The sequence below is a fragment of the Balaenoptera physalus genome (genome assembly GCF_965194825.1).
Source record: "Balaenoptera physalus genome assembly, chromosome: 16".
Classification (NCBI taxonomy): Eukaryota; Metazoa; Chordata; class Mammalia; order Artiodactyla; family Balaenopteridae; genus Balaenoptera; species Balaenoptera physalus.
Window position 1 is genome coordinate 12,684,261 of NC_138898.1, and position 12,847 is coordinate 12,697,107.

Below are 12,847 nucleotides of genomic sequence, written 5' to 3' on the forward strand. Positions count from 1 at the left end.
CAAAAATAATCCCTTCCAGGGAATTCCCTGGTGGTCCAGTGGTTAGGACTCGGTGCTTTCACTGCTGGGGCCCGGGTTCGATCCCTGGTCAGGGAACTAAGATCCCGAAAGCTGCGTGGCACAGCCAAAAGGAAAAAAAAAAAAAAATCCCTTCCAGAATATTAGAACCCTGAATGACTGATTGCCCAAAATTGGCCAGTTCTGTAAATCACATCACAAGCAGAGGGCAAGGAAGTTGGTGGTGGGGGAATGATAAGAAGAAGGCATACTTCTCAAAAATAGAGAAAATGCTAAACTGCATTTCTTAAAACATGGAGCTGGCGTCATCACTCTCAATCAATGCCGAGAAATATCCTAATAAATAAATAGCTGAGGGTAAGGGTTTGGGGAAAGCCTTTGGAAAATCACAAGTTGTTTTGTTTTTTTACATAGGGAGATGGGTCATTGAGAGAGTTGAGTTTTTCCACAGATTGGCTTGCTTTTGGAGAGCTGAGTTTTGTGGAGTTGCCTTTGGTGCCTGGGATGAATTAATGCTGTCTGCCAAGTTGGCCCCGGATGGGTGGTCGCGTCGGGGAGAGGAGGCTGGTCCCGGGCCCCGGGTTGTGGGGTACAGGCCTGCTGATGGCGCAGGAGCCCCCCGCCCAGCACGGCCCCGCCCCCTCTGCCCACAGACACGGAGCTGCAGCTGCGGAGGGACAGCATCTTCTGCCAGGCGCTGGTGGCCGCGGTGTGCACCTTCTCCGAGCAGCTGCTGGCGGCCCTGAGCTACCGCTACAACAACAACGGCGAGTATGAGGAGAGCAGCCGGGACGCCAGCCGCAAGTGGCTGGAGCAGGTGGCGGCCACTGGCGTCCTCCTGCACTGCCAGTCTCTGCTGTCGCCGGCCGCGGTGAGTGGGGGGTGGGGGAGGTCTTGCTCAGGCTGTCGCTCACCCCGTTCATTCGTTCAGCGGCTGTTTATCGAGCACCTACTGTGTGTCACTGTTACAGGGACTGGGGACCCAGCAGTGGACAAAACAGAGAGTTCGTTTACTCAGGGACCTTATACCCTGATTTTGGGGAGATAGACATAAACAACTAAGGACCAGGGATGGTATAGACCAGTGGTTCTCACCAGGGCAGTTTTGCCCCCCAGGGTACACTCGGCAATCCCTGGAGACGTTTTTGGTTGTCACAACTGAGGGAAGAGGAAGTACTACTGGCATCTGGTGTGTAGAGGCCAGGGAAGGCTGCTAAACCTCCTACAGCACGGAATGCTCACCCCCGTCCCCACCCCCCAGCACAGAATTCTCTGGCCCCAAGTGTCAGTAGTCCTGCAGTTGAGAAACCCTCATTTATAGTGTTAAGGGCTAAGGGGAAAAACTAAGCAGGGAAGGGGACGGGAAGGGGACAGGAAGGTCTGGGGTGGTGGCAGTTGAAAGTTTTGATAAGGCAGCCACTGAGGACCTCAGTGAGAGGTGACATCTGACCTAAGAACCGAAGGAGGGGAGGGGGTGAGCCATGAGGACACTGGGGAGGAGCCCTCCAGGCAGAGAGAACAGCAGGTGCAAAGGTCCTGAGGCAGGAGGATGCATGCAGTGTTTGAGATACAGCGAGGTACCCAGTGTGGCTGGAATAGAGTGAGTGAGCCAGGGGAAGGTGGGGGAGGCGAGTCCTGAGAATTAACTGGGGTCTGACTGTTCGGGGTCTTGCAGGCTGTTGTAGGACTTTGGCTGTTGCTCTGAGTGGGTGGCAGTCAGGGGAGGGTTTTGAGAAGAGGAGGGACAGGATCTGACTTTGATACTTAAAGGATCACCCAGGCTGCGGGGTGGGGAAGAGTGTAGAGGGGCAAGGGCAGAAACTGGGAGACCAGTGAGCAGGCTTTTGTGGTAATCCAGGTGAACTTTGTTGGTGCAAATAGCATCTTGTTTAGTCCTTGCAGTAGCCCCCAGGCAGGTGCTTTACCACCCACTTTTTAAGGATGAGAACACTGAGGCCCAGGGAACCTGTGTGAACCTGGGAGTCTGACTCTAGGCCTGGTTGCCCCAGACTGCCCTGCCTTCTCCACATCTCTTTTATCTCTGAGTGCCCTGTCCATCCACTCTCAGGGCTCAGAATCAGGGTGGGTCCTTCTACCAGCCCCGGGAGGAGGCAGAGCCAACGAACGACTCAGCATTTCGGGGTACTGGTACCCAGAGCTGATGCCCCCCCAGAAATCCAGTCAGCAGCAGCACTTGCTCTGTGCTGTTTGCTCCTCCACCCGTGTGCCCAGGCCTGAGCTCCCCCCACCTTGCAGCCCTGAGCCTCCTAGACATTTTCCCAGGCCGAACAGGAAGCCACAGCTGCAGCGGTTTGGGAAAGAGTGGCCGTGGTGCGCCCTCTGCTGGCCGATGTTGCAGACAGGTGCCTGCCTGGTGGGAGACACCCTCCCATTGGTTTCTGGAACTGAGCGCCCAGCCCTCACTTTCTTCTTCTCTGATGAGGACACCGGGACCCAGTGTGTTAATTCAGCAGTTGCCAGGATATGCAGGCTCTGAGCTGGGTGCTGTGTTGGAATGGTTCAGTGGGATTGGTGGATTGACCCGGGTAAGAGGGCCACCCAGCATGTTAGAGCAGAGATGGGCTCTGACCTGGGAGGTGCAGGACAGGCCTGGAGCAAACATGATCTCACGTCCAGCCCCAGAGAGACCTGCGCAAGACCTCATGCCTGGTAGCGCCACATCCTGGTGTGTCAAGTAGAGTTGAATCCCAGCATCTTGAAGTGAAACCTGGGGCAGGGGTGGCACCTGTGACTCCTCCACTCTGTCTTGCTCTTGCAGAAAGAGGAACGGACCATGTTGGAGGACATCTGGGTGACCCTGTCGGAGCTGGACAACGTCACCTTCTCCTTCAAGCAGCTGGACGAGAACTACGTGGCCAGTGAGTGATTCCTCCCACCCCACCGTGAGAGTCGGGGTTCTGGGGTCACCCTGTCCCTCCCCCTGCCACCAGGCCAGCTGCCTAAAGTCGACCCAGGACCCAGTGCTTTCAAACCCCATGCTCCCAACATACAGGGAAGGAGAGGGTCTCTTTTTTTTAATAAACCCAACCGTCTCCAACAGCGCGTAAGAGGGAAAAACAGCCAGTACCCAGTTCTTATTAAAACTCCTAGAGATAACCTTCTGTGGGATGAAGACGTGTTAAGATTTTCTAAGAACTTACACCATAATTTTCTTCTTTCCTTTCTTTCTCCCTCCCTCCCACCCATCTTTCCACTCGCCTACCCACTCATCCACTCATTCATCTACTTATCCATCCACCCATGCATTTATCCATCCATCCATCCATCCATCACCCATCCACCCACACACTCATCCGTCTATCCACATACCCATAATTACGAGCACATGATACGTGTCAGGCTCAGTTTTAGGTTCTGGGCCACAGTGGAGAGATATACGGCCATGGTTTCTGCCCTCCTGGAGCTCACATTGTGGTCCAGTGGGTCTCAGCCCTGGCTGCACTGGGATCACCCAGGGAGCTTTTCAGATACTGATGCCTCAGTCCCAGTCCCAGCCCTGGTGATTTGGATTCAGTCTGTGGGGTGGATCCTGGGCATTGGGATTCAAGATAAGCTTTCCAGGTGACTTTGATGTATAGCCAGGACTGAGAATCACTGCGCTCGGTTCTAGAGCCATGGTTCTCTGAGCATGATCCCTGGACCAGCGGCACCTGGAAGCTTGTTAGCCTAATTTTCAGGCCCCATCCCAGACCTGCTGACTCCAAAACTGGAAGTAGAGCCCAGAAATGTGTGTCAACAAGCCCTCCTGGTGATTTTGAAGCATGCTAGTTTGAGAACCTCTGCTTTTTTTGTTGTTGTTTTTTATTATCACCTCCCTAAGGAGCTTGTTTAGACAATTTTTTCCTAATCGCCACACCCCCATGAAATTTTTATATCATGGATATACTATATATCTGTTTATGTACTATATGTATATATGTGCTTTACATATAAAAAGAGTAAGTTTTTTTTTTTTTTGCCTTTGCCCCCAAAACCAATTTTTACCTCCTCGGAGGTGATATCACCCTGTTGAGAATGTGTAAACTAGAGTCTAGAAGCACAATGGGTTTCATTTCGGGTACCAGTTGGACTTGGTTGGCAGTGGCTGCCTGTCTGTAGGCCAGCTTGGGCTCAGGGAGAATTATCCATCAATTAGTGATGTCTGCTATGGGTGCAGGATGGGGTGTTAGTGCCACCCCTGCCACAAGCTCTTCGCTATGGGTGTAAATAAGATGCAGGTGCTGTTTGAGGGTAGCTCTTGCCAGGTAGAGGCCCTGGGCTACCAGGTGAGGGGTAGAAGGAGCATTGGTGTGGCTCTGAAGATAAACACAACAACTCCGCAGCTGGGCAGAATCAATGTCAGGTGTAAGAATTAAGCAGTAGAAACTGGGACCTGTCAAGGGAGATGAAAAGGGAGGTCAGAGGCTGCTCCTCTGAGTGGTAGGGGGACAGGGCTATCTGAGGTGCCCCGAGACTGTGGGAGGGCAGGAAGGTCTGAAGCTGCGGCTCTGGGGTAGGCAGACAGGGAGGTCCTGGGACATCACAGTGGCGATCTGAAGGAGGTCTATAGCTGCCCTCGCGGAGGTGGGGCAGGGCCCCTCCAGCCTTGATGGTGAGCCCTCTGCCCCACCATGGCCCCCAACAGACACCAACGTCTTCTACCACATCGAGGGCAGCCGGCAGGCACTGAAGGTCATCTTCTACCTGGATAGCTATCACTTCTCCAAGCTGCCCTCCCGCCTGGAGAGCGGGGCCAGCCTAAGGCTGCACACCGTGCTCTTCACGAAAGGTGAGCCGCAGCGACGGGCTGAGTGGGGCCCACTGGGGATGGCCGTGCACGCCGGGAGCCAAGCACCTGCCCTCGCTCTTCTTCCTTCACAGCTCTGGAGAACATGGAGACGCCGCCTCCTCCAGGCAGCCAGATGGTGGAAGATTTGCAGCAGGAGATCAATGCCCAGTCCCTGGAGAAGGTTCAGCAGTATTACCGCAAACTCAGGTATCTGCACGGGCTACATGATGGGGGCAGGATTCTGAACACTGTCACGGGGAGTGAGCATTAGCGTGTAAGGCACCAGACAGGCCCCCAGTGCAGGGGTAGGCAATGCCCTTTCTTGAGCACCTACTGTGCGCCAGGCCCTCTGCCTACACGAGCTCATCAGATTCTCACAACAGTCACTGGCAGCCATTCTCACCCAGCCATTCTAACCCACTTTGCAGATGAGGAAACCGATGCCCAGAGAGCACACCCAGCTTGCCCAAGTCACGCAGCTAGACTGGGTCTGCTTGGCTTCAAAGCAGGCCCTTCCATCTGGGAGGAGATGCCTGTTTCATTCTGCATGGGGGTGGGAGCTGGGACAGGGGCCCTGGGATTCTTGAGCCTGTGAGTGAGGGACATGACCCCAGAGCCTCAGCCTTGCTCAGGGGAGACCCCCAGAGAGAAGAGAAGAGTAGGGGTCACATCCGCCAGGAGGAAGCCTGGGGCCCAAGGAGGCAGCTCCCACTACTGCCGCCCCCATCCCAGCCCCTTCCTACTTCTGCCTCACCTTCTCCCTCCGTGAAGAAGGTGGGCTGGGAATTAGGAGACCGGGGTTTCAGGGTGTGGTAAGGGCTTTACCATTTGGAAATGGGAGAATGATGCTTTCATATGTCTGTTCAGGGAAAACATCTACCTGTATTATTATAACTGGCATCTCTTTGGATCATTCGATGCCATCAGTCTGTTCTGTGCCGTTCACTGAATATTTAAAAAATTGCCTCTGTAATCATTCATTCATCTCCTCTTTGATTCAGCACCTGTCAGTCACGGCCTTTCATAGGCCGGGTTCTGTTCTGGGTGCTCACTTAGGAGTCAGTAGTGACCAAACAAAGCCTGTTCTTCTGGAGGGTAGATTCTAGAGCTGCTGTGGTCTGGCCCGCCCCCTGTTTTGTCAATAAAGTTTTATTAGCACACAGCCACGTTCATCCGTGTGTGTATCGTCTCTGGCTGCTTTTGTGTTGCAACAGCAGAGCTGAGTAGCATCTTGATAGAGACTGACTGGTCTACACAGCCTAAAATATTTACTCTTTGGCTCTTTACAGAAAAAGTTGGCCAAGCGCTGTTCTAGAAGGGGAGATAAGCAATAGCCCAGTAAACAGAGCCGCGTGACGTGTCAAGTGATGAGGGCGCTCGGAGGAGAGACACAGCAGGATGGGAGAGAGAGTGGGGTGTCAGTGCCGATTCTGACGGCCAGTCGGGGGGAGGTGGCATTTGAGGAGTGCCCGGGGGGCCCCTTCCTGCTTCCCCCAGGGCTGCTGGAGGAACAGGTGACTGTGGGCGTGGAGAGCTGTGCCAGCCGCTTTTAATGATTTGTTTCCTCCGGTTGTTGGAGGGCAAAGCGGCTGCGGCTGCAGTGGGGCAGGGGCTGGGAGGACGGTGGGCGTGGTGGCCCTACCCTCACCCCCGTCTTTCTCTCTCAGGGCATTTTACCTGGAACGGTCTAACCTGCCCACGGACGCCAGCACCACAGCGGTGAAGATAGACCAGGTGTGCCCTCCTTCCCCTCACCTGCCGTGGAGCTTGGGCAGGGCTGGGGGTTCACGCGGTCAGACAGGGCCCAGGGTCACACCCCAGCCAGAATCCTGGCTGAGATGCCCCGGAGGCCTCTGCAGTCCCTCCTCCAGGAAGTCTTCTGGGATAACTCCTTCCCCATTCGAGAAATCCTGACATCTTATCTTCCCCACCCACTTCAGAATTCCTTAGATGATGTATTCTCACTGGCACCCACTCACCTGTGCCTCTTGCATCTCCCTTGTTCACCACAGCATCTCTCTGAGGCTGGAGCCCCACACCAGATGCGGCCATGCAGTGCTCTTTTTGTGTGTTTCCAGTTTGTTGCCAGCATTTAAAAGTCAAAAGATTTCCCACAAAACGGAGGCTTCTAGTTTATTTTGAGCAGTGGAAATACCTGGCTGTCTGGGCCACATTCCCACGTGCTGCAGGCCTTTCCCCCTCTGCCCAGGGTCTATCAGGCCTCGATTTCTTTTTTTTTTTAATTAATTAATTAATTAATTTGGTTGCATTGGGTCTTCACTGCGGCACACAGGATCTTCGTTGCAGCGCTTGTTGTGGCGCGCGAGCTTCTCTCTAGTTGTGGCGTGCGGGTTTTCTCTTCTCTCGTTGTGGTGCGGGTTCCAGAGCGTGTGGGCTCTGCAGTTTGCGGCACGCGGGCTCCAGTTGAGGCGTGCGAGCTCAGTAGTTGTGGCGCACAGGCTGAGGTGCCCTGCGGCGTGTGGGATCTTAGTTCCCCGACCAGGGATCGAACCCGCGTCCCCTCATTGGAAGGCAGATTCTTTACCACTGGACCACCAGGGAAGTCCCTATCAGGCCTTGATTTTGACAGTGGTTTTGGGGCTCCTGGCCTCGGACCGTGAGGCTGGGCTCCGAGAGAAGGGCTGGGCACAGACCTCCGAGAGTTTGTATAATAGTCTGGCTGGCAGCGTCTTGAGATGACACAGGAAGCAGTGGCCAGTGTTCTGTGCCTGCATAGGCGATGCAGGAAAGGGGAGGTGGGGCAGAGCAGAAGGGACGCTGTTCCTGGGGAGGTGCTGCTATTTGGAGAGGACAGAAGTGGGTATTTGCTGAGGCTTGGTCGTGGGCACACCTGGGCAGGTGAAGAGAATTAGATGGGAGGGTTAGACCTGAAATATATCGTGAGCACAGGAGGTGAGCCGAGAGGACAGCTGCTGTAACGGAGCTGGATTGGAGGTGATGACGGGGAGGAAGGACAGGTGGGGGCCTCCTCCGACCGTCCGGGTGTGTGTGCCTCGCAGCTGATCCGCCCCATCAACGCCCTGGACGAGCTCTGCCGCCTCATGAAGTCCTTCGTCTACCCCAAGCCTGGTGCCGCTGGGAGCTTGGGCGCCGGCCTCATCCCCATCTCCTCCGAGCTCTGCTACCGCTTGGGGGCCTGCCAGATCACCATGTGCGGCACGGGCATGCAGAGGTGCGCGGGCCCTGAGCAGGGGCGGGCCTCTGGGCGGTTTGGGGGCCCAGGATGGGAGGACGAAAGCCAGGTTTGAATCCTGGTTCTGCCGCTGCCTGTTGAGCCCAGACGAGGCTGTGGCTGCCCCCGCCCCCCGCTGAGCCTCAGTTTGTCTGCTGTGAAATGGGACCTCGGGAGGAGGTGGTCCTGGGAGGGCTGCTGAACTTCCCGGTTCTCCCACCCTGGTTGGTGTGACTGAGCGTCTCTGCAGCCTGGTTCTGCTGGAGCATCCATTCAACCTGAGCAGGAATGATCGCGCCTCTTGGTTGGGGCAGATCTGGACACTTTCCCACTTCTGTCCTTTGTCCCTGCTGCTCTGATTGGGGTCTTGGGGGCCGTGGGGGGGCAGGCAGTCGCCCCCGTCTCACCTGCCGCCCCTGTGGCCGCCCCCCTGCAGGAGCACCCTGAGCCTCTCCCTGGAGCAGGCGGCCATCCTGGCGCGGAGCCACGGGCTGCTGCCCAAGTGCATCATGCAGGCCACGGACATCATGCGGAAGCAGGTGAGGGGACCCATCCCCCGGGGCCCCGCCAGGCTGCGTGCGGGGCACCCAGATCCGGGCCCGGTGGGCACAGGGAGAGGTGGACTCACAGCCCGGGTGGGATGAGCGGCCGTCTGGGCACTGGGCTGATGCCCGTCTCCCCATCTAGAGGGCTGAGGACTTCAGCTCCCGTTACGCCCACCCACACCCACATGCTTCCTCAAGCGCCCTGGGCTCCGTGCAGAGGCAGCCCAGGGCCTCACCGTTCTTTCTTCCCAGGGCCCCAGGGTGGAGATTCTGGCCAAAAACCTCCGAGTCAAGGACCAGATGCCCCAGGGTGCACCGCGGTGAGTGGCTGTCCCTCCCCGTCTCCTTTCCTCTCCTCCCTTCCCTGAAGGCCAGGACTTGGGCTGGGCTTCACCCCAGACAGACCCGCTGGTGTTCAGATGGGGCTTCCCCTCTCATTTACGGGACCCCATTTGGGAAACAACAAATACGACTCAGTCTGTTACCTCCCAGAGCTCCCACTTTGACTGGGAAAGTGCGGCAGGGCCCCCAGAGTGAGCCATGGGGCAGTAATTTGTGTGCCCCCCACCGGCTCACCCACCGCCCTTCTCTGCCGCCCTGCTGCCCTCAGAGCCCTCAGCCCACCTGCTTTATCCTGTCCTCACGGCCCATCATCTCCACGTTGATGTCAGACCTTCTCGTGGTACTGTGTGCAGCCCCGTTTCCCAGGAATAACTCATTTTTGTGCGTCTTCCCTCTCCATCCACACTGCCCTGCTTTGCTGTTGACATAGACCCACAATTTTTAAATAACTTTTTAATTTTGAAATAGTTTGACTCGCAAGAAGTTGCAAAAATTGTACAGGGAGTTTCCATGTGGTCCTTCACTCAGCTCCCGCCGCCAAGAATAATGTCTCACGTAACCACAGGACATTGTCAAGACCAGGAAACGGTGTTGGAGCAATACAAGGACTCATACAGATCTTATATACGTTTCACTAGTTTTTGCATGCACTCTGTTAGCCCTCGTTATTGTTACTAGTATTTTTAGGCCACGTGGCGTGGCTTGTGGGATCTTAGTTCCCCGGCCAGGGATTGAACCCGGGCCCTCAGCAGTGGAAGTGCGGAGTCCTAACCACTGGACTGAGAGGGAATTCCCCTCATTACTTTTACTTTTTTTTATTTTTAATTTTTATTTTTTGGCCTCACTGTTTGGCATGCGAGATCTTAGTTCCCTGACTGAACCCGTGCCCCTTGCAGTGGAAGCATGGACTCTTAACCACTGGACCGCCAGGGAGGTCCCTCCCCTCATTACTTTTAAATACTTTTATATGTCGCTTCCCCCGCTCCAGGCACCATTCTAGTATCTTTACCTATATTAACTTATTTGCTCGAAACAACAACTCTGTGAGCAAGGTACTATTACTATCCCCCATTGGCAGGTGGGGACACTGAGGCCCAGAGAGGTTAAGTATCTTGTCCAAGGTCACACAGCTAGCACACAGATTCACAGAGTTGCGCTTCTGAACCCAGGCATTCTAGGCCCAGAGGCCACGCTCCTGACCACTGTGCCACCTTGCTTCCCTGTCTTGTCCGTGTCACCACAGCAGCCTCCTGTCTGGTCCGGTCCCGCTGCCATCATTCTCCCCACAGCAGATCTACCGTCTCCCCTGCTTGAAACCCATTAGTGGCTCCTCCTTACTTGAGGGTAGAGCTCAGAATCCTTCCAATGCAGAAAGGAAACCAAGGTAGCTCCCCACGTGCTGCAGAGAGAGGCCGCAAGATATATTAAGTAAAAGACTCCAGTGGCAGAGTGCTGGGTCTACTTTGCCACCATTAGCATTGAAAAATGCACACACACCCACACAAGTATCTTAACACAAACATGCGCATGTATATGTGTCTGTTTTTGTAAACCCCTTGCCAGTCTGGAGGGAGTAAGACTCCTGTGGGGCGGGGACGGTACCACTAGGGGAATGTGGGCGGCATCAGTAATTTTTCACTCTGCATCTTTTTACACCTGTTGAGTTTTGCTGTCTGGGCATGGATTACATGTTCACATAAATCACATGTTGCAATAATAATAATAGGCCTTGGCTTGCCGGGCTGCTCCTCATCCTCTTCACCTCCACCAGGCTCTACCGCCTCTGCCAGCCGCCGGTGGACGGAGACCTCTAGACACTGAGGTGCCTCGTGCTTGGCTGCGTCCTCTGGAGCTGGGATTTGGGAGGACACAGGGGGCCGTGTGGCCTTCTCCAGAGCTGGCCCGAGACCTCCTCTCCCACCTGCTTCAAGATCTGTCCGGCCTCCTCCATCACCTCCTGGGAGGATAAGCAGTGCCCCCACTCTTGGATGAGATGGTGGATCGGCCCTGGGCTGGCATGTTCTTCACACTTCTGCCAGAAGCCCGAGGGGTGCTGGGGACCCACAGAACTGATGGGTGCAGCCAGGGCCTGGGCTCCGGCCTGCAAGTCCGCAGAACACAGGGGAGAAGTCACGGGCACTGCAGCTGGAGGCCCGCGGCCCCAGCTCCCTCGGGCTGGCTCAACCTGCACTTTGGAAACCTCTGGTTTCCTTCTCTGTCCACATTCCAGGCGACCACATGTGTCTGCTCCTCTTCCTCACCTTAGCTTCCAGATTCCCCCCTAACCCTGTACTAATCTGCCCGATGGACTCGGAGAAGCCGGGCCTCTGCCGGTAAAGACAGAGGGACAGGGCACAACGCCTGTTACCAAGAGGACGGTCGAAAGCCACACCAGCTTCCGCCATCAGCGCCATTGGAACTGGAGCCATCAGCCCTGGGCACGAGATTTGCTCTGACTTTATTTATAGGGCGTGGACTCTCTATGGTTTATTTTGGGGTTTTTATGTTGTCGTTGATATCGTTGAGATTTTTTTCCCCCCAGGTTGCGTGATTATATATTTGACATTTTAAATTTCAAAGAAAGCTATATTGTCTAACAGGGGACCAGCATAAGGTAGTATTGACAACTTTTCCCAGTTCTACTAAAAAAAAAAAAAAAAGAAAAACTAAGTTATTGAAAATTCAAAAGATGTCAGTATTTCATCTTTTTAATATTAGGGTCTTACGATATGGCTTACAGGTATCGACTAGGGTTCCTTTTCCCACCCACCCTCGGTTCTCCAGCAATTGGTCTGTATCAGGGTGAATTACTTTGTTCTTTGAACGACTGCCTACAAGGGTTTGAGAGGTGGCTGGGCCAGGCCTGGGGGCTGGAGGGGGTTGAACCATCCATTGGAGAGGCAGTCCCACACTGGTGCCTGCCCTCTGCAGGTAGAAGGGCCGCCGGGGAACACTGAGTGGTACCTTCTGTAATTTATTTTTTGATGTTAACTCAGAGCAGGGCATTTGGGACTTCTCAGCCAGCTAGAGAGACAGGAAGCTACCCTGCCCACCTGGGCACAGGGACCCACACAGGATCCCCCCTCTGCCCCCCAGCAGTTTGTCCCCTCTAGGTTCTGTTGCCAGCAGGGAAATGTCACAGCTGGGACAGAAGGGAGGAGTCTTTCCAGCCTTGGCTGATGGGTGAAATCAGGTGTGGGTTTCCCACTGCCCTGGAGGCTTGAAGACCCATCAGCATCTTGGCTCCCTGTACCCCCAGGGGCCGCCTTCCCTCTCTTGCCACCCTGCACCAGATTGCAAGAGGTGGGCTTGTTGCAGGATAGAGGTGGCACAGATACAAACGAGGACCCTGTGGCAGAAACGGAGAGGGGGCCTCCGAGGACAAGGGCGTCGTGCACTGGTTTACTTTGAAATGTACAGATCTTCTCATTCAATTCATGATAGATTTTTTATTATTATTATTAAAAGTCGGTTTATAATACAAAGATCCTGATCTGTGGCGAGTTCCTTTGGGGCCAACCCTGGTCGTGTGGAGGTGGTTAGGCCGGCCAGCATCACAGGCGGAGTGAGCAACGGTTTTGAAGATTGCACGGAGGACGATCGCTTCGATACCGTCAGGGTCCTTGAGGCAGCGACCCCTGCTCAGTGAGTTACCACTCTGAACCTCAGTTTCCTTCTCTAAAATGGCAGTATATATATTCCCTTGCAGGGGACTGGTGAGGAATACCCGAGATTGTACCGCGGCTCTGCCATTCAGGTGTGCCAGGAAAATTACCGTCTTTATATGTATTTCACCTTTATTTTGGATTCTCAGTTCCTATTTCACTGTGATGGTGGAAAAATGTGACTGTTCTTCCAGGCATTCCCTTGCCTCCTTCTGATGTCATGCCAGGACTCTCTGTCTCACATGTGCCCGCGGATCAGGGTGGGTCTGAGGGATGAGCCATCCTCCGCCCCAAC

The 12,847-nt window shown here is 54.8% G+C and overlaps 1 protein-coding gene across 2 annotated transcripts in view; it reads left to right on the top strand.

Moving 5' to 3' along the window:
• The window catches only part of PREX1 (phosphatidylinositol-3,4,5-trisphosphate dependent Rac exchange factor 1), a 192,380-nt gene extending 180,827 nt beyond the window's left edge, over positions 1-11,553 (top strand). Inside the window, exons 32-40 of one of the 2 annotated variants that reach the window (XM_082430786.1) lie at positions 672-889; positions 2,798-2,897; positions 4,664-4,807; positions 4,900-5,014; positions 6,475-6,541; positions 7,828-8,000; positions 8,437-8,539; positions 8,798-8,865; positions 10,659-11,553. In XM_082430786.1, coding sequence (XP_082286912.1) covers positions 672-889; positions 2,798-2,897; positions 4,664-4,807; positions 4,900-5,014; positions 6,475-6,541; positions 7,828-8,000; positions 8,437-8,539; positions 8,798-8,865; positions 10,659-10,701 — 1,031 coding nt within the window. In that variant the 3' untranslated portion in view covers positions 10,702-11,553. Of the gene's footprint in view, positions 1-671; positions 890-2,797; positions 2,898-4,663; positions 4,808-4,899; positions 5,015-6,096; positions 6,225-6,474; positions 6,542-7,827; positions 8,001-8,436; positions 8,540-8,797; positions 8,866-10,658 lie in introns of those variants that run through there. The other variant, XR_014254955.1, reaches the window with a different exon arrangement.
• The last annotated feature ends 1,294 nt before the right edge of the window (positions 11,554-12,847 follow it).